This window comes from Leuresthes tenuis, unplaced genomic scaffold, assembly GCF_036924035.1.
Source record: "Leuresthes tenuis unplaced genomic scaffold, fLeuTen1.0.hap1 SCAF_6, whole genome shotgun sequence".
NCBI lineage: Eukaryota > Metazoa > Chordata > Actinopteri > Atheriniformes > Atherinopsidae > Leuresthes > Leuresthes tenuis.
In genome coordinates, this window is record NW_027325360.1 from 22810157 (window position 1) to 22837867 (window position 27711).

The 27711-nt window shown below is 43.0% G+C and overlaps 1 protein-coding gene across 2 annotated transcripts; it reads left to right on the forward strand.

Annotated features, from left to right (window-relative positions):
* Positions 1-374: 374 nt before the first annotated feature.
* On the forward strand, positions 375-27125 carry igsf9b (immunoglobulin superfamily, member 9b). Of its 2 annotated transcripts, XM_072388264.1 has the most exons (22): positions 375-949; positions 6548-6643; positions 8445-8651; positions 16337-16483; positions 17498-17649; positions 17846-17963; positions 18208-18349; positions 18667-18812; positions 18970-19112; positions 19208-19348; positions 19446-19562; positions 19645-19795; positions 19899-20010; positions 20092-20267; positions 20357-20595; positions 20694-20778; positions 20880-21050; positions 21181-21217; positions 21424-24687; positions 24828-24997; positions 25203-25414; positions 25623-27125. In XM_072388264.1, the coding sequence occupies exons 2-21, from the start codon at positions 6583-6585 to the stop codon at positions 25400-25402; spliced, it is 5979 nt and encodes a 1992-aa protein (XP_072244365.1). In that variant the 5' UTR covers positions 375-949; positions 6548-6582; the 3' UTR covers positions 25403-25414; positions 25623-27125. The 2 variants fall into 2 exon arrangements, with proteins under 2 accessions (XP_072244365.1, XP_072244366.1); XM_072388265.1 differs by lacking the exon at positions 25203-25414.
* The last annotated feature ends 586 nt before the right edge of the window (positions 27126-27711 follow it).

A 27711-nucleotide genomic window follows, 5' to 3' on the forward strand; every position in this document is an offset into this window, starting at 1 on the left:
TGGCGATTGTATTTTTATTTTCATTGATTTTCGTGGTTTATTTTGTCCAATAGTCAGAATTGCAAAAGGATGAAATAAAAGGTGTAAAACCAAACCTAAAATGTGAATAGCAGGACACAGTAGTTGACATAAATGAATAAAACCTTTAATGGATTGAGGCCATCTGTAATGATTAACAAATCACTGGAAGTATTGTCCGTGTGTTTGTGTTTGATTGTGAGGTAGTTTTTGTTTGCGCTTAAGCTCCTCGTTTGTGTTTAATTTTGAAAGGTGAAACAGGAAATAGTGTGGATGTACTCTGGGTTACTAGACAGGGTTTCTACTAAGGGACTGTAGTAGGAGGAGGGAAAGATGATAATGAGGGGAGGGTCACCACGGGAAAGGCGTCAACAGCAGGGCACCAACTAAACGTGCAGTGTGCCTTTCTTTTCGATGAATCTTGCGCCTTTTTGGTGAGAAGTGCGCACTGCATCGATTGGGCGCCGTTTTTGCATACTTTTACTTTGAAGTAAATCACAAACCCATTCACTAATAACGGCAGTTTTGGCAAGTTTGGACCAAGAAGACTGCGGACGTAAAAAGCTAGTGCGTGGAAAGTTTAAATGGACTTCAAATGAGCTGATGTTTGACTCATTATAAACAGATTTGGGTTAATGGATTTTAATAAATACGCGAAGAAGTTCGCTGGAAGTCGGATCCTCGTGGATGTCCTGGGTTAATTTGATTTTCTGGTGATCCACGCACGGACCCAGAAAGAAAAATGTGACTACCTGCGCCTTATTCGTCACCTTCACGTCTCTTTTTGTTCTGACACAGCTTTCAGTCGCATTTCTTCTTGACGAGAAGGGAATGGAAGGTTAAGTTGGGTCTGCGAGAAGAGTCTAAAAGAAGAGCATCAATGGATTGAGAGACTATACTTTCAGCTCCTGTGTAAAGTGCCTGAAGCAAGGTAAGGTGCTGAGCAGGCAGAGCTCAAACGTCCTCTGCAGGCCTGCCCACTAAATACACAGAATCTTGGACTATTTTGCGCTTGGACCATAACATATATCGCAAACACTTGATTTGCCAAATGTCCAGGACATTTCTGTCTTTTGCTTTTCATTTTCAAAACAATTGTCTTTGAGCGCGTTGAGTCGTGCGCACTTGAATGCCTTTTGATCGCTGCTTCATAATGATTTCAGGAACCCATAATCTTGCTGTAGCCAGAAAAAGCACTGAAAACAGCGTTTCCTTTGTTTAAAATGTTTATATTTTGGATATCATGCGCAGTGAGTCTCTTTTTTCATGTTAACCAACTGTGGAGGGGTTTAATCGTCTGTAATGACTCCTAAATAAGCACTTGAGGAGATTTAAATAGTGAGTACAGCTGGTGAAATTACTTTATCATTTACTTAGTTTTTTTCTTACATTTTATTTTAAATGGGTTCCTCCTCTCACCTGCCACCAAAGTCCTGGAGTCAGACAAAAGATGCATGTGTTTTGTTTGATAGGAGAGTTGGGTGGTGACAGGGGGATGTGCGCAGAAATCCACTGTAGGCGTGCAGTAAGGAAAGGCTTGAGGCTTGCTGTTTGTTTTGCGTGCAGTTTCTCAGTCCTCTGCTGGACAAAAGCTGGTTCCAACAGCGTGCTGCTGCAGTCTTCTGCTCTATGACCAATATGCAGTCACTCTGTCCTTTGTTTTTGTTGTGCTTGTTGACTCTATTCCATGAGAATGTAGATGCATGGAGGCACACATCACCATGGATGCCTGTTGTTCCTTGTGTTAATAAGACGAGATTCTACTACACTGGTTATTTTTCCTCCAATTTAGCATCCTCCCTTCTCACCCAGCCTGTTTTTCAGAGATGCTTTTGATGTTTTTATAATGTTTTGACCTTAGCTATTGACTGAAAAAAGTAGAAGAGAGAAAAATATCTCTGGCCTGACTGTCTTTGCAAAACATTAGACTTCAGTGCTTTAAATGGTTCTGCATTATTTATACGTGAATCAGTTCTGCATTTATCACCCCTCAGTCCTTGAAGTCAGTGTTGAATAATAACATTCTAGCCCTCGAGGCTCTTAAAGTCTGTTGCATTGGAGATAGAGGCTCAGGTGTCATTTTACGAGGTAATACCGCTCATTATTCACCATCTAGAAAGCCTCGGCATTTCCCTGGTATTTTGCATTGTTTTTTAAAGAAGAACAGTACGCTGCCTCTGCAGACATATAATCACACTGGAGAAAATTGATTGCACTGAGAAGCACATTATTCACAAGTCTAAAGTGGATACTTCATACGAGAGTTTGTAGTTCTTCGTGGTGAAAGCCAGCCAGTGACACAGTTCTAAATTAAATGATCAAATTCAGAAAAAAAAATCTAATATAAATGAAGAAATTCAGTAAATCATGGCAAGGGGCGATAAGAGAATGGATCTAATGAATTAAGTGTAATCGATTGTACCACAAATGGACACTATTGTCTGTTTTATGCCTGGTTTCGTTGGACCTGTTTGAAACATCCCTTTACATCTGGACAGTAAAAGCTGTCCAAAGCATCACATTCATAGCTAAAACACTCAGTTCTTCATGTCTTACTGATGTCCAAGTTTTGAAATAAATCCAGTGCACTAGACACTAAAGTTGGTGACCTGGGGGGGGCATAGGCCATAGGGGCTTCTCGCCTCAAAAAGTAGTTTTATGGGACTTGTCTTAAAAGTAGTTTTATGGGACTGACCCATTCTTGAGAGTTGGGGGCAGGGTATGCTTGGGACTTAGAAGAACAGTATCAGCTGCTTTGCTTTCATTAAGCTAAATGAATGTGGATCATCTTTGTTGGGGGGGGGGCTTAAATCAGTCTACTCATGTGTGAAGCACGTGGTTGGTTCATTTGTATAATATGCAGGATCGTTCAGTTGCTGCCAAAGTGCATAGTAGAGGTAACACTGCCCGAGTCTGTGATTCAACCATTGCTCAATAGTAATTATTGTTGCACTCTGTAGCACCATGTGTTAGCTTATCAGCGATCACTATGTTAATCTATATACAGTAGGCTTTCCCTGTGAGACCGGGACTCCACTCCCGTGCCGAGTGTGAGCTCGGCTGATTTCCTCTAGTTGAAATAAATGTCAATAGAGTTTCTAAATTGGGCTACCGTGTCAGGGGGAAAAAATCAATGCATCGATCACTCTGCTATGCAGGCTGGTCCAACCAGTCAGGGATTTTGAACCCTATTAATGACTGTGATTTGCATGTAGTATTTTTTGGAGATCTGTTAATCTGTGTGATTGTGAGCTGTGAAAGTTTTTGCTTCAGCAACACTTGTACCTCCTGCAGCTTACAGGTTTGTGCTAAGGTCACGGCCTGTCTGGATTAACGAGGATTAGCAGAGTAATACTACTGCTTATCAGGCCTGTATCTGTCACAAGCATCACTGATGGTCCTGCTTAGGTACTGGAGGATAACACATACTCTCACACACATTAGGTCAAAAATTCTTCAAGTGTATCACAGAAGACACATGGCTGATTTGCCACACACATCCTGCACATTGGAACTAGTAACAGAATGCACATTTAAGTCTGAAGGACATTTCAGTGTGACAGAGGAGGTATGGCCTACCTGTTGCTACAGCTGGCGGGTGGGAAACAACTTCTTACTTATATGTTATACTTAGCGTGTACCCGTAAGTGGCAGTGTGCAAGAATCCAAATGATGGAAATGTCTTGATCAGAAGGAATGTGCCAGGCTCTGGAGAAACGTCTGCATACATGCCAGTTAGTTGCTTCTTTGTGGGTTTGTCCAAGAACTTGAAGTTAACAACCATAGAATATTTCTATATCTGTTGAAATTGAATTAGTATGCATGTATGGAACGCTTCTTATTGTCCCGTGGGTATTTTAATCAGAGCAGCTACATGCCTGTGAGTGTCTATAATCGTCACCCACGTTACAGTTGATGCCAAAAAAAAGAGAGTGTTTTGTGAGTGTGTTTGCATCATTATGGCAACACTCTTTTAGTGACTATTTAATTACACGTGAACATTGGACGGTATTCTGCATAACTGTTGTCTTTTCAGTCAATACTGTTATCAAAGTTATTACTAAAGCTTATATGAGGATGGACTTGAGAGAAACTGGCCTCCATGACAGACGTTAGCGGTACATAATACCACAGGAAGGTCCAAGGTACAGAAGTTTGTTTGAGCGTCATGCGAGTCCTCCGTGTGTAAACGAGAAAACCGCAACCAAACTTTCAGATCAGTAAATGATCCAACATAAGAATGAGTGGAACCCCTTTGGGAAGTCCTGTGAGACTTGATGTCGTACTGATGGATCACTGCGCAGTTAGATGACAGGTTGACCCTGATTTGTCTCACCAGTTTGATGTGTAATTCGATTACACTATTAATACTCAGAGCACGAGAGCAGGATTAGACTGGGTGTTAAAAAAGTACCGTCCAGAAGGCTAAGTCATGACTAGATCCAAAGCAATTTGTGTCATTGAAATCCAGTGAGACATTTTACCATTCCATGCTTTCAATGTACACGTTTCTGAAGCGCTGATTTCCCTGCGTTTTCATTTGGGGGGATTTTAAAAAGAGCTTTTTGTCATATGACTTTCATTTTTAAATGATCATGTCCAGCAACCCTTGTGAGATTATAGTGTAGGAGAAAACTTATCTGACTTTCACATGTATGTATAATGAATGTCCTCACTGTTGATATTTTTTCTCTTTCTTTGTTATTTCTTTTATTCTTTCTTTTAGTGTTGCGTTATTACAGATTTTGGCTTTAACGTCTTGACTCCTTTGAAAGTCCTCACTGAGCACATGCCAATTAAATGACCAGGCTCCACTCAGCTGCCTGAGGAAATAACCTGCTTGTCTACTTCTGCACCTGTAGACAAAACCTTCCCTTCCTGTCTTCCCCCATCTGTCTGTTTCCACACAAGAGTCACGGCACAGAAGGCAGGAGCAAAGATGAGGTGTCTCTTGAAAGAGGCAGGCAGGATGATGCAGAGGTGCAGTCTCCTCCATCAGATTTGTTACTGCTGGATGTGGTACATAAATGATTTGACTACACAGATTGTTTATTTATCATGTGAATCCATTACAAGAGTGATGTTTAACCCATCACCCCTACTGAGCAAACATTATTCATACAGTGGGAGGAATCCTTTCATCATTGTAAGCGTCGCACTGAAATGATTCTGTCATGCACAAACATCTGACCACAACTGTTAATTTTATACCCCCGCCGTCCCTTTTTCATCAGCTTTTATAATGAAGCCAACCCCACTCTAATGTGTTTTTCGTCCCACTCCTCCTCAGTGCTTGTGTAACCTTGGTATTGGTAAAGTTTTGAAAAAAGAAAAACTAAAGTTATTTCAGTGCTTCTTGGCCGACCACAATAGAAACAGGGTGAAGTGCATGGAGATAAATGCATCGTTCTGCTGTGCTATTGTGGGCTGTTTGTTAGAGACTAAATGATTCACTTGGGCGGTGTATCTCTGTTTATATCTGCAGCTAGTATCTAACTCCTGTCTGCTATCTAAGAATAACTTCCTTCTTATGTTACTTAAATGAACTTGAAGTAATAAGCTGGAATTAGGGGTGCTGAATGGAGTGACTTAAGTGAAAGGTGTGAGGTGTTCCATTATGTTTGAAGGGCAGCAACTTAAACTTGCCTCCAATCCAATTTAAAGTGGGGGGCCTCACGGTTTACACCAGCTGTTCAGGCTGGGAAGCAGACCAAAAATTTGTTTGAGTGGAGTCTTGTTTGTGGGGCTATTAAGAAGATGAAAATCAGTGGATGTTGGTGCATTTACCTGTCAGACGAACAGCACCTGATGCTGCTCTTGATTTAAGTCTAAGTTAATTGGCTTGAATTGGACTATATTATTTAGGTGCCTTGAGGTGACATTTGTTGTAATTTGGTGCTATATAAATAAACTGAATTTTACTTAATCCAATGGCCATGTCTATGCTACTTAAGTTCCTTTTTTAAGCAATGATAATAAGATAACATCTGGATTAGGTAAACACGCCTTACAATGTTGCACGTGCCACCTGTCAATTGCTGTTGGCCTATTTACAGTGAGACAAAACCTTCTGCATGAGCTGGACCAATCACAGGCATCAGGATAATCTGTACATACACTTAGAGCCTGGAACACGTCTTCTCATTTGCCGCACACAAACACATACTCCCAAACATGCACACACACTGGCCTACTCTTTGCTTGAAAACCCCCCCACTCGATGCATATTCTAAGCATGTCCTGCTGTTTTTCTGTAGAACTCGATGGATTACCTTAATTTGTCTAAATCCAAGCAAAACTTGAGTTGCAGATTTTTAGAGACATGTGTTTTCAAAGAATCCATTCATTTGTTGATCGAGAAGCATCTGGCGTGTGGTGTTTTGGTTGGGTAATGAGTTGATGTTAACTCCAGGGATTACATTTGTCTATAGGCTGAATGTGAGGGATGTCCCTTAGGCAGCGGTTATTCTGTGAATGTTACAGTAGTATTTGATGAAGAGTAAATGGGATGTGTGGTCTTGTTTTTCAGATTGGGAGATGTGTGAAGGAGTGTGACGAACGGCCATGGGACTTGAGAGACGGTGGCTTCAGGCTGTCACCACTGCTGTAGCCATCTGTCTGCTAAGTAAGTATGCTAATGCAAATATGGATTTGTACACTGACAGCAATTCAGTTTAACTCTTGAAACTCTTTGTTGTTTTAGTTTATCTGTTTATGTATTTATTTAAAATGTTGTTTTTTGATGTCTGATATTTTTTGTATTCATCATTCAAATGTATCGATATTATCAAAATCTAAAAGACGATCCTCAGCACTGAATTTGTCGTCCTGTACCTGTTAAACTGTCAGATGATGAGTCGGCTGTTTTGTCAGATGTATTAATGTGACACAGACAACAAGTGGTAAATCGTATTCTGATAAACAGAATAACAGAATGAAAGAGACAGTTATCCATCACTAACACATAGCAGTACATTTCCATTAACACTGGGGCTTGTATGGACAGAATCTATAACGATCAGGATTGTGTTGCATCCCTGTGTAAGAGTTTGTGTTTTACCTGCTCTCATTGGTACTTCTACAGTATCTATATTACCTCGTAGCTCTGTATGGAAGTTTAAACTTTCCCTTCTGATCAGTACCAGTTAAACTTTGTCAAATAATTGGTCAAAATTGTGTACATATAACTCAGTGATTTTATGTCAGTGATTTTAAAAAAAAAGCTTTCCCACAAGTCTTGGGTGTTATTTTCCACTATTGTGTTTCACCAGAAGTTTACATCTTCATCAACATGAACAAGTCCTGCATCACTTGGTATGGTGAAGCTTTTCAAAGTGGTTGTCTACTTGGCATATGTTGCTGTTTAGCTTCATAGAATAGAATAGAAATAGAAAAATACTTTATTCATCCCCCAGTGGGGGAAATTCAAAATTCAAATTCATGCACACAATCCACACATTACCCTACAATGAATCTGGCACAGCTTCCACTGCTTTATGTCAGAAGAGAGTGATGCGGGGTGGGGGGGTTAAAGCTCAGACGCGACTGGACAAGAGAGAATGGGGCCAAAATCCAACTTAAGTAATATCTCTATGAGTGTGGATTTAGATCAATCCTGGATTTACGCTACCCCCAGTTCTAGGCACGCTACTGTGGATGCATGCATGTGTTTGTCAGAGGGGGGTGGTGGTAGGATTGATCGTGCTGGTCTGCAGACCATGTGTGTACCCCAGGGGGTGGTGAGAGGTCGGCTGCAACAACCACAGAGGGTCCCGCTGCCCTGCATCAGAGTGTCACCAGCCCCCACCTCTGAGATTAAAGTAATCACCGGGCCAGATGAATAGTAGAGCAAACACTGGCACCCAGTTGAGCACACACCCATGTTAGCACATGGCAGTGAGGGAGATAGAGGAGTTAGAGCAAGTACAGGCCGCTGCAGGTGTTACTAATGGGATTGCTATGTGTTTGCAGGCTTTACAGCCATTCGATCTTGTTATCAAATGCCACATGACTGTTGAACATGCTGGTCTGGCCTGGCTTTTAACAGTTGGGGAAGTCAGATTCAGTCACTGATCTGAGACCGATTTCAAGAAAGCATTTGTGGATCAGTGATGGCTTTATTTTCCAAGCAACCTTTCTGTGTCTTGACCTCTGGCTACCTATGCAGTTTTCTTATCAAACATTTAGCAATTGTTCCTAGAATAACCAACAATTTTCACAGACATGAATGATCAACAAATTCCAGAGGTTGATCCAACCCTTTTGGCAGCCGTAGTTCTGTTTAAAAACCTGCCTTTTGTCTTTATTTTACTGTTAGGACTTCTATTGAGTTTATGTTACTTTTCATTGCCTTCTGTGCTGTTAGCAAACGTCCCCCCATGTGCCCATTTTTCTTTTAACCTGGCGCTATGTTATTGTCTTCTCAGGTGCATCTCAAGGTTTGGCATCGTTGGTTCGTGCCAGAGAGGGGGGCTCTGCAGAGCTTAGCTGTAGTCTGACTCCTACATCCACAGAAGCCACCACCCCAAATCTTTTTCCATTACATGTTGTGGAGTGGGTGCGCCTTGGTTACAACGTGCCTATCCTCATCAAATTTGGAGTATATGCTCCTCGTGTTCATCCTAACTATAAAGGTAAGCATTATCCGGATGTGTGGGGTTCCTAAAAGAGAACTGATGAAAAAGCTATTGCTCAGCTGACAGTAAATCTTTGGAGTCGGACCTCAGTTCTGGTGTTTTTTTCTCTTTTTTTTGTTTGTTTGTTTGCACAGAGCACAAAGCAAGCTTTTAATGAATTTATCAGTAAGAAAAACGAGAGCTGAACTTGGAGCTACTATCATGGCTGTCAGTAACACATTTGAGTTGTTGTACTTCATGAGATTTTTTTTGTGAAGAGAGGTGGATGTTTATGCAGCAGCTAAACTTTTATGTAGCTCATCTCTCTTGTAGACAACGGCAGGCATATGGAGTTCACACTGGTATTTATGAAGACTTGAGGAGGGGACGTTTAGATGAAATAATACCCCAAATGGGTAATCCATCCAAAGCACTGTCCCTGTAATTACAGGTGGTGTTCAGTCTGTGTTTTCAGTGAGCATTAATACAGCAGGGAAAAGGGGAAGGGCGAGAATGGACGTGTTTCAGTGGGGGTTTTAGTTAAAGGAGGGGTCGGGTAGAAGAAGGGGGATACCAGAAACGCTGCTCAGGGGGGGATTAGGAGTGTCGGTGGGGGCTTGGTTGTCTGTTGACAATGTTTTATTAGTATGCTGAGGGGTGACCCAGTAAGGGGAGATTGTTGTGCTGGAAGGAGGATGGATGAAGCATTGGGAATAATGGGAGTTTTCTTGCTGGAGACCAATAATCCTGTCATTGTCTACAGCACAAAAGACAAAGAGCGGTATCACAACCTGCCTCTACTTTTCCAAAGCCGACAGGACTAGCAGGACACTGAAAATCCCCTACAGTCCCAGATAGATCACTGCAGTGTTCAGGGAACGCTTCCTAAAAACATGGATGCTACAGAGAATGAAATGTTCAGATTCATGAACCATGTTTTCAGCATTGTGATGACTCAGGAGCCTCACTAAAGGTTTATAGGGACATGCCATAAACAGGCTACCCCCACCAAGCAACTCAATTGTATTTGTTTGGCATGTTAACCTTCTTGTAGGCTGTTAAACGTGCCTTTGTTTAGGGGCGCTCATCTGATACAGAGGCATCCATAATAAAGAAAATAACAGCAGAGATGAAGGTCAGAGTGGAAGACTGGGGTGTCCCAGAGTTTTGCTGTGTTTATCCTTTGTGTGTATTTGTCTGGTGTGGGCTTTGCCTCTGTCTGCCACAGATCCTCATATCTCCCCTCCCACTGGAGGCAGATGGCAGCATGTGAAGCGTGTCAGTGCTGTGGGTCTAATGTATTCTACCCTCATATTAAAATGTTGTGGGGTTTCAGCAACCATGAGAGAGGCTAGTCAGCAAGCATTTCCTGATCTTTGTTTTGACTTGTCTAAGAACAGGAACAAGAGAGCAGATGTACATTTTGAAGCTGAAGAAGCAATGAAAGAATATATATATCAGAAAAAAATTGATGATGGCTCAGATCTGTTCTGTCATTCAGCTCTTGGGTGGATTAACAGCAGAAAGGCAGCTTTGAATTAAGCTAAATGAAGTAGTAGACTCACATTTGTAGCATTAAGGCAGTATTTTAATTTCCCCTCTGTTATTCTTTGGTGGGCTCAATTATCGCACAGTGAAGTAAGTGAGAATGAAGCATAAAAAGCACTCCCATGTATTCTGACTGTCCCCAGTCTGCTGCTTTGTGTCAATCCCACTGATGCTGTTTGCAATTTTTAGCAACTGAGATTAAAGAATTCCAGCAACTGATATCTTGGATCCTTCTTTCAGTCCATTAAATCAGCAATTTTTGGATATGATATCAGGTGTACTTGAGATTGCGGTCTGTATTTGAAGAGTGTCTGCAACATCAGCGACCCTCCATTGAAAGCTCTGAACACCAGTCTGTCTAGATCTGAGAGGCTGTCACATTTGTGTCTCATGTGAACCAGTAAAACATGAACACCTCTCATCCCTCTTCCTCTCTGTTTCACACCCAGCATGCCAAGGGCTAAACATTACTCAGTTCACAACAAAGAGGAAACAACCACAGAAGCTGTGACTGACACTCTATTACAGCCGTCTTGAGATGTATTAGTCAAGACAATACGTTTGAGTCTTGCAGTGTCAGGAGAGTTTACTGCTGCAGGGCTTGATCAAATGTCTCCTGTGTGCTGAAGTAAATCAGAAGAGACGGTGAGCAGAGGATCATGACCTCAGGTTAGAACGACAATGGGCAAAACCTCAAATCTCAGCAGGACACTATCTCACTCTCAGTGGGACGTCTGAACACCAGACAACTTAAAGCCAGCATTTGTCCCTAATACATTTATACCCTTGTATATACAAAGGCATACAGATCTCCATAACCCTTCTTCTTGTGAACTTCTTGTGATAAAAACTTTAAAAAGATAGGCTAATGCAAAAGAGTAGTCCTGCTGAAATGTGAAACGGATCCCTTAACCAGTTTTTCTGGACCGGGGTGATGTGCGGCCAACAATGACACAACGAAAGAATGGATAGCTGAAACATTAGTTTTTCACGTCTGCCAACTAAGAGCAGTCGGCCGCCACAAATGCCAAATGACTTCATGCCTTAAGTTTATCACTGACTGGATTCATGTTACACCTGGATCTGCTGTAGAGATATTGTCCAAACACCTTAGATTATTTCATGCGAGTGAAAAAGTAGGTACAGTGTGATTTAGTCTTATTTCATTATAATAAGAATGATTTTGCTGATGATCAGTCCAAGTGAACATTAGTGTTATCGCTCCCCGGCCCAAGCGCTGGTCTGGAAAATAATTCAAATACCTTTTGTGATCTCAGTGAACTGAACTCTGGATTTTAATTTAAAAGATTTTGATTATAAGGAAAAAATGCTGCTTTGTGATCATGCACAAGGGCTAATGCCTGTGTTGAGTTAAGTTGCTGCTGTAGTGAAATTCAGCACGTGAGCTTTGTGTACTTGCTAGTGCAGGAGGTTAACAGAGCTGGACAGAGCGTGAGGGACAGAGTTAACTGTAATCTATCTCATGACAAAGAACTATTCATAAGAGGGTTAAACTGATTAGTGGGACAGGAGGATTGAAGAGAGAAATTTGGGGGAATGGGAGGGGTGAGCTGTCAGAGGCAGGGGGCCGGTCCCAGACTTATGATTGTATTCAAATCAAAACACAACCCACAATGCACCTCTCCCTGTCTCATTTATGCACATACGGATGGGGAAAGGAAAGCAAAGCTGATGCTTCTCCAAACAGAATAATCTGTCTTCCTCCTCAGTTATCCCTGCTGTTGTATGACACAAAGTTTGCAATACTCCATATGTTAGGCTGTCAGTGAGAACCAGTGGGAAACCACAGTCTAAAAATCACATTCCTTTAACAACAATAAAGGCATTGTACTAGAGCTGTAGAAGCCATAAAACTGAGAAAATGCAATGTACGTGCAAGAAAAGGTTTGTGTGCATAAAGACAACCAGAATGACAGAGTAATGTCATTCAAATGAAAACCATGTCATTCAAATGATGATGGTTTCAGTTGTGGAGAAAGCTACGTCATTCGAAAACAAGGGGAAGAAATGAGAGATCACATCAATGAGATGAAGCCAGCTACCAGGCAATGGAACCACTCTGAAAGCTAAGTCGTTCCCAACCTGCCACCCACTGGGTGAGAACCTGACTCTCTAATATGAAGAGGCTGCGTCCTGGAGTTCAAACAGCGCTGGTGGATTAGCGTTTACATTTTCTACCCTTGGCTGCACTGCAGCTCAACTTGTCGGAAACAAGGACTCATTTTAGGATAGACTGGTGTTGTCATGTGATGGAGGAAAACTAGCGAGGAGGGTGGAGATAAGACGGAGCAGCAGCTTTTGTTTCAGCAATTCTCCCTGTTCTCTTTATTGGCGTTTGTGCCTTGAGGAGGACTCGTGGACATTGTGTTCATCTAGGACTGGTGATGGGGCGGGGGGGTGATGAATGCGTCTCCTGGAGCAAAGAGGTCAGAAAGGCCAACGTCTCGTTGGCTGTCAGTGGATTATCGATGCACACAATTTGAGTAACCTCTCAGTAACCTCATGTTCTCTGCTTCTTGGATTTAAAGCCAGTGTGGCTTTTCGCTCTCTCATTTTTTTCACTCATCTGTTCAGTCATTCCTGCATGTTTCGTGGTGTACGTGCATCAGACCTTCAAAAAGACAAACGTTTTTGTAAACACTGATGGGCAGAGCACCTGCCAAGTGCCATCTGAGATTTCAATGCCAAAATGCAACATTCAAATTTAGATAAAGAAACATTTGTCACACAGCCTGGGCGTTTTGTCTGTCCACAGACTGAAAAGAAAAGTCCTCCTCTGCCTTTCATTAATTTCTCTCACACTCCGCTCTCCATCTTTGTGCTTTTTTTTTTTTTTTTTAAATCCAAACATGTTTTTCACCACTTGTAATTTTTCAAATCTTTGACAGTAGAGACCCAACCCCCCTTTGTGTGATCGACCTGCCTCTACCCATGTGCGGCCATGTAATGTTTCTACAGCAACTGAATTTAAATCTAAACCTACAGCCCGGGCTTTTCTTGGTCTCGTCGCTATGGTAACCTTAGAGCATGAGGCATGGGGGGCTGCCGTCTCTTTGTAGTGATGGACAAGAGGGAGGCAACAGGAAAGGGTTAAGTGTTCGATGGTGAAACCAGAATACCCCATTGTAGACTCAGGGGGCAGGGCTCTCATTGAATTTTGAAAATCAACATGTATACACACCCACGTGCTTCTGGTCCCAGTGGGATCAGTGGGATTTCCATAGGCTGCATTTTAGAGAAGCATTTAGCCAACGTGATCTCCAAGCATCCCATGATGTGTGCCCACATGAGGATTACAGTGGTTGTACAAAAAGGAATTAAGCATATGTTAGAGTTGTTCCCCATAACCTGCAGTAAGAGATCGTTTCCCTGTCTGATTATAACAGACTGCTTAGGAAATGGGCAGATCCAGGTGGATCCCTGATGGCGAGATAAATGGAAAAAGCCTAAAGTTATCCCCATACCTGTTATCATCTGCCTGCACATTTCCCCTCTCCCAGCCCTGCCCAGTTGTTTGAAAGATGCTGACCTGAAACCAGAGGCATTAATTTTATGGAAGCTCTGAGTGCCGCCCATCGGATGCTTGTCCGTCTTTTAGGAGGTCAGTCAATCATTAAACCTAACTATGAAGCACAGCAACAGCCCCAGTCAGGAATGCAGGGTTAATTGTTAGCTATTGTTGTCTGTCTTTACTGCCAGTGTGCGTATCACCCTGTCTTAAGGCCATACAAATATACAAGTTAAATGAATCTCACAGCTTTCAGGCTGCTGTCTGGAGAGAAACTGTGGTAAATAGTTGCTTCGAGGTAGCCGAACATTTGATAATTCTCTCATGTTGCACTGTGTACTATATCTATGCTGAAGAAAAGATTGTCTGTGCTCACCTTTAAGAATAAATGAAGAGTTATCTTGTTTACGACGCTGCATTACTTCAGTACTTTACAGGAATAGTTTAATGTGACACAATTCACCTTATTGACTTGTTCATATCAAACAAAAACGGTGGAATGCTGGGAACTTGGCCACATTTCCGTGTTTACTTTCAAACTGCTTTGGCAGGCTCTGGTATGAGCAACGTGTGTGTCCCCCCCCCAACTCCCCTCCCCTCCGTCTGCATCCTCCTGTCGTTTAAAGCCCTCAGAGTTCATTGAGAGAAAGAATAAAGGGAGGGGGTGTACCCTGAAAACCAGGCTGCAGTCACCAGGCAACTAGCAGATCAAGTTTCAAAGTCTGACAAGGAGCTGTAAGAAGTTCAGAGAATGAGAGGGAGTTTGGGGTATGTGGTAAGAGATGTGTGTTTGTGCATGGATCCATCTGTGTTTTAGTGATTTCACACACATCATTATCTATATATATATGTATATTTATATGTTCTGTTTTCTGTTTTTATTTTCGAGGTTTAATAAAACATCAGACGAGATCGAAACATTAGTGGCATGCTCATTCTAGCCCTCCACTTCACCGCCCAAACTGTAAATGACAGGACACCGTCTTCATCTGTCATCTTTATATATATCATTCAAACCACCACTTTAGTGATTTATGTGTTTGCGCTCTACCTCAGGGCCACTCACTTATTATCTGAGCTAGAGCCACTTTGCATGGGCAAAACTTTTAATCTTGATCACTTTCAGTGCTGTGAATTTAAGACAGAACATGATTTGAAAGCGTTTTTCTTCTTTAAACTAAATACCGTATATTTGGCATGATCAACAGACAGTTTACACCAGTAACAACAAAAAACCCCAGACAAAACTAAAATACTGGAAAGCAGTAATCTCTTATTCCACTAAGTTAATGAAAGGAGCTTTGCTACCCTGTGAATGATTGTAGTTAACTTCCTCATAAAGTAGGCTTCCCTTGTCTTTCCTACGATAAATTGCTATAAAATTGCGATAAAAAGTTCACACTTTGCAAGAACTAGTTCATTTTACATAGATTAAAAGTGAATGGAAATGATTGAAATAAAAAGATAATGAAACATTAACGTGTCAGACGCCTAAAAGAAAAAGTCAATTAAACTGCCAGCTGTTTGTCAAAATCTGGTGTGACAGCACCACAGCAGATGAAATTAAAATTGTGTGAAGGCCAAAGCAAAAGTTCAACTTATGTTACATGTGCTTTCTGTTTTTCTGCTTTGCAAAGTCAACCTTTGCGTCCTTTAGATTCAGCCAGCAGGTCTCATGTTTCTTCTTGTCTTCTGAAACTTCTTTTTGTGTTTTGAGCTGCTTTTTGTCAGTTTGTGTTGTGCTGTGGGAATGTTGCTGAACAGTTCTGCATTAGTTGAACAGATTTTAATGCCTGTGATTGGTGCAGAAATCTGTGGCTTCCACCGGAGCGAGCACCCACTGGGTGCATACAGGCACAGTTCATTGTCATGCGTCGACTGTTGATGAGAATGTCGTCAGTGCCACGAGAAACAACTGCGCTCACCTTTTATTTACTGATAAAACAGCCCAATTGAGTAGAAGATTTATTGATGATATCAGTGCCAATTATGACTCATTTTAATGTATTTATGCACAACGCTGTCATATAGGATGAGGCCAAAGAATGAGGCAAAAACAGGACTTTTTACAAACGTCACACAGTGGTCTGCCAGTCCTTGTACGCCTGGTACACTTCAGCAGACATTGGTTCAAGTCAGCCAGTAAATGTCACATATGTGCAGGAGAAACAGCAACAGCCTGTATTACTGTTGTAACTACAGGAAAATGCTGGCGTTTGAGTGGCAGCTAGGAAAGCATGAATCTCGGGTGTAGAGGGGTCCAAGCAGTTTCACTTTGTTAACTTAAGCTCAAATGTAGTAAGTTAAATTGATTTAATTCGCTCAGACCTACTCTGAGATGCAGTTTTCGTATTTCTACCACCTCCGCCGTTTTCCTTAACGTAAATTATTTGGTTTATAATTTGCAACAAACGGTAGAACTACAGCTGATCTTCACACCGTGTGTGGATGTGTCTGTTAGCAGAAAGTCTGTGACTTTGACTGTGGCCTTTGTGACTCTAGAGGCCTGTGTTTGCGGCACGATAAGCCCCCCACCAGCATATGCTGACTCTGCCTGTCTGCTTATGTGTGTGTGCTGACCCTGTTTTCCTTTTTTCCCTCCCACTCGCACCCTTTCCTTGCACAGGGCGCGTGTCTCTGACCCGGGGCGCCTCTCTGCTGGTGGAACGGCTGACCCTAGAGGATGAGGGTTGGTTTGAATGTCGCCTCCTTCTCCTGGACAGCAAAAAGGACGACTTTCAAAATGGCACATGGACCTTTCTCTCCATCACAGGTGCAGCACTGCAGGGTTTTGGGGACTTGGGAGCAGCTCCTTTCATAGCTCATCGCTGGCACTGTCTTTATTTAGAACAGCTACAGCATGGGGCCTGGCTAGGACTCTGAAGGCCCTGGCAAGCTGAGTTTCCTGAGTGTTAATGCAGGGCATGAGCAGGTTCGATGTGACGCACTGGGTGCAAGGTGATCACATCTTGTCTTTATCTGTGCCTGGCTTGCTGGGAGGAACAGGACAGTGCATATGTGGGTTTTGGCTCAAGATTAAGGTTAAATGTCCAAAGCATTTAACTCACAAACCTCTTAACTCTAAGTCTCACACCTACACACCCACAATGAAGCAGAGCTAGAAGTTTCACTGAGAGTGTGACGCAGGGTTTGATATGATTGTATGACAGTGAATGAGAGGCCTACATATGCTGCATCAGGTTGCAGATGACACCTTTATACATAACAGTATTACATCATGCATGTGTTGAATATCGTTTAAACACGTTGTCTAACAATGTCTTTTGTAAGCCCCAAACGAGACGTGTCACAGAATATTGTTTACAGACAAAGGTGGCATTTTTCTTCCACGACTCATTCCAGTTCACTGATTGCACATATTTGAACAGATTGTCTCATAGTACAAAACCCTGGTACTGTCAGGTAGGCAAATAGGCTACAAAAAATAGAAAGTACTGTTTTTCATTCCATATAGTCTCAAAGGAATTTACTACAGTTTGTCACATACCTCTTCACCTGGTTCATTTATTTTGCCTCCTTCCAAATGTATTCACAGTTACTTTTCTCTTTTAACATGAACTTCCCAGCTGTTCCTTTCCAAAACATCGCATCAGATGCCTCGTAATAGTTAATGTCACATCAAAGGCACTGAAACCTTGCTAACGTTAGGTGTTGTTGTGGTTCAACGGACCCTTTTGAGAATTTATTGTTTAAAGATACTGTTTGTTTATTCCATTTGATTACATGAAATGAAAATCAACACTAATGTTTTCTGCCTTCGTTATAGCTCCACCTGTGTTTATTAAGACGCCACCAACTTTTGTGGAGGTTCTGCTTGGAGACTCACTTACTCTCAGCTGTGGAGCCCATGGCAACCCCCGACCAACCATTGTCTGGCATAAAGATGAGAGCCCAATTGAGAAACATGAAAAAATAAAGGTGAGGTGGATTAACAGATGGCATTTGCAGTATTCTAATTAAATACTTTATAATTAGCATTAACTGACAGAGCCGTAGCTTTGATGTTTCTTTGAAGCGAATTGCTTTGTTGTCCTCTTGTGACTTCCACATGATCTTCCTATACATTTTTTCTTTGTCTTTGATCGTCGTGCTCTTTGCCCTCGCCCTGTTTTAGGTGCTCAATGGAACCTTGTCTTTGGCCTCCATCACAAGGAATATTTCAGGAGTGTATAAATGTCATGTGTCCAACTCTGAGGGGAATTTGACCCACTATACACAGCTGCAGGTCCAAGGTCAGTGTTGAGCCATCAGGAAGAGATAAAAATCTCTGCATATCTTATGTTAAGCAAGTCCAGTGACATGTACTAACAGCACACTGATTTGTTTCAGATAAGATACATTTTTAGTCTTGAGCCCTACATTTGGTTGAGTTTGAGAATCATAGTTACATACAGTTGCCTACACTGCCACCTACAGTCTATTCCCTGCTTTGCAATGACTTTCTCATTAGTGATCTGCGCTTTGATCCCCAAAAAGGTCCACCAATCATCATCATTTCCCCTGAGGATACCACTCTCAACATGTCCCAGGACGCAGTTCTGCAGTGTCAGGCCGACGCCTACCCTTCAAACCTCACCTATGAGTGGTGGAAACAAGGACAGAACGTTTATCATATTGAGTGAGTGTATATCTTTAAAAAAATCTGTGAAAATTCTTAAAACTTAGACTTATTTTTACTCACCAAATGGAATACTACCTGCAATTTAAAGGATTTTTGTTTTTTTCCCAAGCTTGCTGCTAATACAATCAGGCCTTATTAGATTATTCATAAAACAATTATATCATATGATCATGAGGACATTGTGAACCTTAGACAAAGGAGATTGTTGTTCAGATTAGAGTGCCATCTTCAACATTTATGAATCTTTTTCTTCCTGAAACAAAGTGTTTTTGTGTCATGGCCACTTCCTAAAATACACTGTATTTTGGCTTTAGGTCCCTAAAATCCAGAGTGAAGATTTTGGTGGATGGAACACTCCTAATCCCTAATCTCATCCCCGAAGATGCTGGAAACTACACCTGTATCCCGACTAATGGGATACTGACTCCACCCTCAGCTTCTGCACATCTAAAAGTGAAACGTTAGTCTCTTATCCACTCACTCTTTCTAACCCTGCGGGTCAGGATAAACGATTTCTCAGCATATGTTGGACAAGAAGCTCTCTTCTGGCATTTTTTTGTGTTTTTCATTTCATTGGTTCATTTAATTTAATTTAAATTCTTTCACCCTCATTTTAGATCCTGCACGTATAGGACGAATGCCTCGGGAAACATATTTGCCAGCAGGCATGGAGGGGGTTATTGTTTGCCCTGTTCAGGCTGATCCTCCTGTGCTGTATATCAACTGGACCAAAGATGGAAAGAATTTGAATCTTGACAATGTAAGCTGTGGGCCTTGGAGACAACATGCATCAATGAGATTTTCATAAAGAAACTGGAATCAACGTTTATGTCTCTCCTTTTTTCACCTGTTTAGTTCCCAGGTTGGATGGTGAACTCGGAGGGCTCCGTTTTTATGACAACAGCCAATGACAATGCTGTAGGCATGTACACCTGTACCGCCTACAACAGTTATGGTACCATGGGCCAGTCTGAGCCCACCAAAGTCATTTTGCAGGTAAAGTTGTCATTCTCAACTGTGACTTACAGGGAAAATGCTTTTCTTTGAGACTGTGCAACTGTACAGAAATAAAAAGGCCCTGTCCCTCTTCTAGGACCCGCCATCATTTCGAGTGCCTCCTCTGCCTGAGTATCTCCAGGAGGTTGGCCGAGAGTTGATCATCCCCTGTGAAGCCAGTGGAGACCCTGCTCCTAATGTAACCTGGAGCAAGGTATAAGAGATTTTCCTCGGTGATAGTCGCAGACATGCCTGTGTGATCCATTACTTCAAATTGTCGTTGCCCTTTCTCACAGATTGGCCCTACTCCTCGTTCGCCGTACATCGTGTTGTCTAACGGGTCCCTCCTGCTGCAGCCGCTGAGCAAAGATCACCATGGGGGCTGGGAGTGCTTAGCCACTAATCGTGTGGCGACTGTCAGTGCAGGCACTGTGGTCGTGGTGTTGGGTAAGTGGGTTCATTTTTTGTGCAAACAGTTTTTTTTAATCTGCACAAAGGTATAATGACGTGTGGCATCAAATGTCAAAACTTGTGATTGTCTGATCCTCAGGCACCAGTCCTCATGTGGTTTCCTCAGTGACTGTCACCACAGAGATGAACCAGGCTAATGTGTCCTGGGTCCCAGGCTTTGATGGTGGATTCACCCAGAAGTTCACCGTGTGGTCAGTCGTATAGAACACACCCAGTATTACGAATTTTCCTGCCATCAACTTCTGTCATGACTTACATCTTTATTTTTGTAGGTTCAAGCAGACATCCAGAGGGAAACATGAATGGGCGTCTTTACCTGTGCCAACATCCAAAACTTACCTGCTTGTGACTGGGCTACTTGCTGGCACTGGTTATCAGTTCAGTGTCCTTCCTCAGAATAAACTCGGATCGGGACCTTTTAGTGAAATTGTATCAGTGCGAACAAAAGGTTTGTGCAAGTGAACTCAAATTCTGTTCCTCACATTCTCACCAAAACCAATTTGAATATTTTTGACTTATCTTGAGCCGTCTTTTCAGCTGTGCCAACAGAGGCACCTTCGCCTGTCACCACTTTCCCAATTCTGCATCCTCCCCTATTCCTGTCAGCCAACCGGACTCGACAAGGGGTTCTCCTCCAGTGGTCGCCTCCTGAGACTCCACTCTCTCCACTGACAGGGTTTGTGCTGCAGGCCTGCAGGGATCAGGGCCAGTGGGTCATCCTCAGCAGCGACATCAGTGCCAATCAGAGTGAGCTTCTTGTGCAAGGACTCCTAAGGGTAATGATCAGTTATCGCTTACTTCAGGCAATAAAAGCAACTCCTCACATGATTGCTTGTTTTATGATCAAACACATAAATGGTCTTTTTCTATTCAGGACTCCACTTATGACTTGAGATTGATGTCGCGCAGCAACAAAGTCCTCAGTGAACCGAGTGAGTCTGTGAGTGTATCCACAGCAGGTACGTCTCGTTTTTTTTTAGTGTTTATGGATGTTGATGCATATTTACAAAGTTATCATTGTTTCTCAGAGCTCAAATTGTACACTGTGATGTGATTACAGGAATGGAGATTTACCCCCTACGCCCAAGCTTCTTAGAGGTTATCCCTGAACCGCTGTTGGCTGGTGTGTTAGGAGGAGTTTGCTTCCTGTTTCTGGCAATCATCCTCTCGTTGGTGACAGCATGCTACATGAGTCACAGGAGACAGCGTAGGCGCAGAAAGAGAAGACAAGGTAACAAATGCATTACTTTTCTCAGTGAGTTTTGTCATTTTTGTTTAAACTGTTGGCATCAGCACAAGTTGAACATTAAACTGGACAGTTTTACTTGGTACTGTTTGACCTTTTTTCCACATTTTTATAGACCTGCCAACTGCTTTCCAGAAAAGCCCACCTCAAGAGTAGGTGTCAAAATATTTTTCTCATTTATTCACGCTCATACACTTACTTGTGTTTATACCTTTTTTCATTGCACATTTGGATTCTTGATAAAATCAAACTATTTCAAAAACATGTCATGTCAATATGCATCTTAGATGCAGAATTATTTGCAGAAAGTTACAAACAAAGTTATTTTATGTTATTTTTTCCTGCCTGTCTTTCCCAGAGCCCGCTCACCTCCTCGCAGCCCAGACAGCGTCCTCAAGTTGAAGCTGTGTCCACCTCTTCCTTTCTTTCCCAACTCCTCATGCTCGCAGTCTGATCGGTCCTCCTTTGATAAAGGCAGCCGTGGAGAATATCACGACCAGCGGAAGCAACTTTTGTCCAACGCGTCTCCACCACCTCATTACACACTCTTTGAGAGCCACCTTGGTTCTCAGGCACCATCACCAACTGCTCTTGAGTCCATTTCCAGAGGCCCAGATGGACGCTTCATTGTCCAGCCGCTGCCGGGGGGTTCAAGTCCCTCCAATAAGAAAAAATCGAAGGATGTACTGCAAAGTAATGGTGGTATGAGCGGCTCCGGGAGCAACAGGACATCACTCAGGGACTCTCCGAAGTCCAGCATTTTGAGCTCAGACAGAGAAGAGAGGAAGGGCTCTCCTCTCACTGTGGACGTACCAGAGTTGAGCAGGCCTCCTCTCTCCCCCGGGAGAGTACGGGCCATGGCCAGAAACTTCTCCCGTCATGGCTGCTTTTACTCTGACGATGAACAAGGCTCCGAGACTCTTCTGGAAAGAGCTAGCTTTTATTCAGATAACAGTGAGAAAAAAAACAGTAATTCTCTGAGGCGGCATCGCATGCCGGGCCACTCTGAAGACGCCTTCCCCAGTTTGGGGAGGAGAACAAAACTTCTTGACAGGGACAGACTGGATCATTCAGGCTACCAGCCGATGGAGAGTCAGACTGATAACAGCACACTGGTCTCGCAGCTTGAGAGTGAGCTGGAGAGGGACAGTGTTAACAAGTGTGTCCAACTGGCTAAAGAGAGGGAAGAAATAGAGAGGGAGTTAAAAAATTATACAGCAGATCAAAGACATCGCAGTCGAGGGAGAGAAGAGCATCAGGCTAATAAAACGGAGAGCCCTCAAAGGGATGCACACAGGTCAGAGGGAGAGAATGTGTGGAAGCTACAAAATGTTACCGTCAGACAGAAAAACGGGACCTCAGGTGTTACAAGTCGGGTATCTGACTACAGGAGGGCATGCTACTTTGGCAACACCAGCAGTCCTCTGGACCGGCTCTCAACATCCCGCATACAGTGGGACATTAGCCCTGTTACATCTCTCACCAGCCTCATTCCAATTCAGAGCCCTCACGAGACCACATCACCTGCCTCGCAGCATCATCGTACTGCAGAGGACTCTGCTGTAGATTCGTCACGCTCTCCTGTCACACAGAACACCTCCCTGCCCATGCTGTCCCCTGACAATACCTCTGAAACCCCTGTCCTGTGTCTAGAAACATCAGTTGGAGCCAGGCCGTCAACTCCTCCAACAAATCAAGAGATATGCATGAAGTCCAACACTGAGCAGAGCTTAAGGGACAAGAAACATGATGGAGGTGCTGCTTCAAGATCCAGGGACTCACATGCTTGTGCATCATATAATCAGAGTGGGAGAACTGCAGAAATAGCTTACGCAACTACTACGAATCCCAGTCCCTGTAGCTATTCAACCTTACCCTATGAACATCATGAAATCGGAGCTAAGGCCAAAGACGGAGAGACTCAGGGTAGCAATGAGCAAAGGAGTCTAGCTTTTCACTCGGAAATGGAGAGAGAGAGTATCCGAGCACGCTCCAGGAGGAGTGACAAATGTCTTTTCTCTGATAGTCCTAGCCCTATCTCAACTCTAACTCTTGTAGAAGAGGTTGAGAGTGATCAGTCTCAGTTTACTGAGTCCAGAATTTCAGACTCCTTTAAGGCCAAGCCTGCAGCCTCATCTCCCAAAAGGTCCCCTCTACAGACAAGTGCAATTCTTGAATACCTGAGCCTTCCAGGTTTCATTGAAATGAGCGTGGATGAGCCTGTGGTCGAAGTCACAAATACTTCTGGAGAAAGCTCAGAGCTGAAGACAGAAAAATCTGTAATTGCTAAGCCTGATGTAGTTCCACAAAACTGGGAGGTTCATGTTCAGGACAACCCTGAAACAAGCTCAAGTCGAGAACAAGCTGATTCTGTTGGTGCTGCACAGCGCAGCTTTGATGCAAATAAAAAACAAGGCAATAGACGTTCGCCCCATGCGGAAACCAGAGTAAGATTCCCTGATGACACAAGACCATCCTCACCGGGTCTGGGAAAAACATGCAAGCAGCTCTATGATGAGAAAAGAAAAATCAGAGTTGGGAGTAATAGTGCAAATAGGCCTGAATCGAGACTTGGATCCAGGTCAGCACGCACCTTGTTCAGTGCAGCTAAAGACATGGCAGACATAGTGTCAAAACACTCACAGAGTTTTGCAGACAGTAGCGAGTCTTTATCAGAGCAATCCCAAAGACAAGCCTCTCAGGGAAGCAGGACTAATAATATTGTATCACGAATAAGTCAAGCTCCTGTGCCACTTCTCAAGAAATCCTTTAGCATTGGCCCCTGTAGGACTCTGTCAGGTGTGGGACAGCCTCGTCCTTTCTTAAAGAAATCCATCAGCTTAGGCTCACAGAGATGGGAACACTTTGAGAGCCCGAGAACATATGTTTCTGAGAAATGTTACTGGGATGAGTTCACAAACCCAGATGTCAGGGTGAAATCCTACAGTTTAGGCCGTACCCCGTGTTCCCTCCCCAGGCCAGGCCCTTCCTGGAGGGAATATGTACCACTTAGGCGTCCCAGTATGGGGAGCTTAGAGAGGCCTCATCATGCACAAAGATCTTTAGCGAGTCCCTCCTACCTCACTCCCTGTATGTACCCACCAAGACAAACATCAATATCCCCAGTGCTGGAACCCTCAGATCCACGTCGGCAAGCCACCGTCTTCCCTGAGTCATCCAGGTGGTCTCCCTCATACCAAGAAACCCTAAGGTCTGCCCAGCATCAGTATGTTCCCATGCCCGCTTCCATTCCTGTCCCCCATTACCAGCACTGGCCAGGTTCCAGAGGGGAAAGCGTGAGACCCGTGGAATCCAGGAGAGGTCCTCCGCGATCCTTCTTGCCCAGAGGCATCAGCTGGCCCTCTCCTTACTACACCCCCTTCCAGCCCAGAGAAGGAGAGAGCTACAGACAGCCAGACAGGATTATGTTTAGGGGAGGGGACACTGAGATCCGGGAGGGGGGGAGGGCCAGTTACGCCAGTCAGAGCAGCGGTAGAGGTAGCGCTGGTCTCTACCGACAGTCCCTGTCCATCACTCCCACACTGCTCAGCTCCCCTGAAACCACAGAGGAAAATGAGCTGTACAGAGCTGAGCTGGAGCTGCCTGACCGGAGAGTGAAAAGGTGAAACACCCCCACACCTGGAATGAAAAACACTCTCGAGTATCCTCTCGGCAGATGGGTCTAAATGACATTCATTCGGATGTTTTTGTTTCTGTTTGTGATATATGTTATCTGACCACTTGTTTTATGTATCTCATTAGAAGGAACACATCAGTAGATGAGAGTTATGAATGGGACTCTGCTGATGCCTGTGTGGACTCGGAGGTCCTGGAGGCCACAAAGTTTGGTCAGTCACAAACAGGTTGTCGAAGAGTCAGGGGGGACATTAGATATGATCAAACTGGTGGCCTCCAGGATCAGCGACAGAAAGGTGATCACTTCTTTTACAATCCCAATGTGTTTGGTGAATTTTCTTTTAAAGTTCCATTGTAAAAATGTCGCATGCATCATTGTGAGTGTAACGCTGGATAGGATGGTGCTGCACGTGTTCATCTTATGCATTCGTGCTGTGATTTTTGTAAGCTCATCCCATGACATTCCCATCCATGCCTTTCCTGTCCCTGATGCCCCCCTAGGCCCGCCTCCCCCCGTCAGCCCACCAGTTTTCAACCCTCCTCACTGCAAGTACAGCCGCTCGCTCAGTGACGCGCGCTTCAACGCTCTCCGCCTGGAGTACCAAGAGTACAGGCGGGCTCAGGAGTCTGTCTGTTCCCGTGAGCCCTGCCACACCCCTGGCCACGATTCAGACTCTGACACCAGCTCAGCACTGCTCTAGCAGCTGAACTCGGTCCGTTACTCTGCCTGACCTTCCACCTCTTTCCTTCTTTTTCCCCTTTTTTCTGTGCTTGCCTGCTTGAATCCGTTTTCCACCTGCTGCTGTGCAAGCTTTGAATCCATGCATGCTTAAACCTTTGCTGCTCGGTTGGTAGTTAAAATGTTTTACCCGTTTGAAAGGCCGTTCTCTAATACTGTTGTGCTTTGTTTCTCTTTTACAGGTGCATCGAACACTGATACCAAACAGCATTTATTTCTGAACAGATGACAGCACTGTGGTTCTGGACACTGGAAATGTTTGTTAAAAATGTTCTCATCTCATGTTACAGCAGTTTAAAGGGAGACAACTGCTACATGTTGTATGCCATCAAATACGACACTGCAGCTCCTCGCTTGTTTTCAGACGTCTTTGCATAAAGAAGCAGAGAAGGAATTATTTATCTTTATTTTTCTAAGAAACTGGCCGCTGTTTTTTGTTTTTTTTAACCTCGACAATCAGCCACACAAAAATGAAATGCTCATGAAGACCAGGAAAGGTTCGCAGTTTAGGGCTGAGAAAGACCTGCTTTTTAAAAGCAGCAGCTGGCTACATATTGGCATTTGTGTATCGAGTTAATGTCTTTTTCATCCGAGTAATAAAGGATGCTACAGACAAATGTTGTAGGTCTGAGTACAAGATGATATCTGTCTGTGGATGTGTCTGCATCTATAATGGTGCCTGTGATGTCAATCAAACGGTGCTTGAGGCGTCCTCCACCGCCTTCTTATTATGACATCGTTTTTAAATGATAGTAATTTAAGATCACATTATTAGGTCATTCCTATAATTACTTAAACACAAATTCACCCTGCAGTTCCATAACCCAACCAACAGTTCACGTAATAATTGTTAATTATCTGCTGTGATTTACCTGCTGGTTGCCTGGAATCGTTTCCTGTTTCACGCCTGCTCTCTGTCCCATTAGCTTCTCAGTATTTGTTCAAAGTGTACAAATGTTTATGTATATATATAAATATATATATGTATATTTAGTTTCATGTGAGGGAATCCTGCTGTTGTATTGTAAATTCTTTCCCATCATCTCAATGAAATGAAAGCTACTTTACTCCACCCGAACCCCAACTGATTAATTACCATACATTGATAAGAGACCCATGACATGATTTTTTGCCTTATATTTGTTGTCGTGTGGATTCGTTTGTAAGAGTGACAGACGGTGTAAGGGTCAAACTGACGGGCTATCGTTAAAACTGTCCACAGGATTGCAAATTACTGAACAACCCTTTTTTTTCATTTCTGTATATTTATTGAGACGAGTGATGATATGCAACAATGTTTACATCTCACATCACTGATGTGAAGGCAACACTGTGAATATTTCATTGACTTCTGGTTCTTTAATTGAATTGAGAATCTCTTATGAATTTTGTGCCCATTAGTCATCCATACATGTTTTCACTGAAATGTAACAGAGGCTGTTTTGTACGTCACCTGGTAACCAGATTCAGACGATATCTTTGGAGCAAGACGACAACATTTGCATTGCTTTTACTTCTTTTCTCAGATGAAAACCCTCATGTGGAGTTAGTATTTGCATCCCTGACGACAGCGTTGGAAGCTTTGTACAAAGTGGAACATTTTTATAACTTTGTTGGTTTTGTCATTTTTATATGTTTATATGTTGAATAAATTGTTATATTCTGAATGCACCAGACTGAGGAAACATTGATTTATTTTCATTTTTTGTGTGTGTGTGAATATTACCCTTTTTTTTTACGATGAAGTCGAGTTTTTGTCAAATCTTCTACATTTCCACACAAAAATGTCTTAAAACAGCTTTTCAGATGTTTTACAAACAGATGACGTGAACCCAGATGTGAGAAAGATGTGCATGACTGACGTGATGCGTACATCCGGGATTAGCTGTTCGCTTTAAGGTCAATTTAAAGTCGGGTGTTTTCAGTCTGTGGGATTGAGTGGGTTTTATCCACAAAGAACTTTCTCGGTCTCACTTGGTGTCTCAAGTGTCACAAGTTACAAGAAAATGTATTCCTTAGGAGCTGATTCTCATCAGACTGGAAATGTTACAGAAAACTTTTTCTTCAGCCATTTGTCAAGGTCACGACAACTCAAGGACAAAAACAACTGGTAGTTGGTGTTAGTATCAAATCTTGGGCCTGTTTCTGCTGTGTCTGTGCCAGGAAGGCCTGCCACCTTTGATGAAACAATGAATTCTGAAATAAAACAATTCATTTTTGGGGGAAAATGTCAGATTGCACAAAAGTTGCTCTACTAAAAAAGGCTTAAGA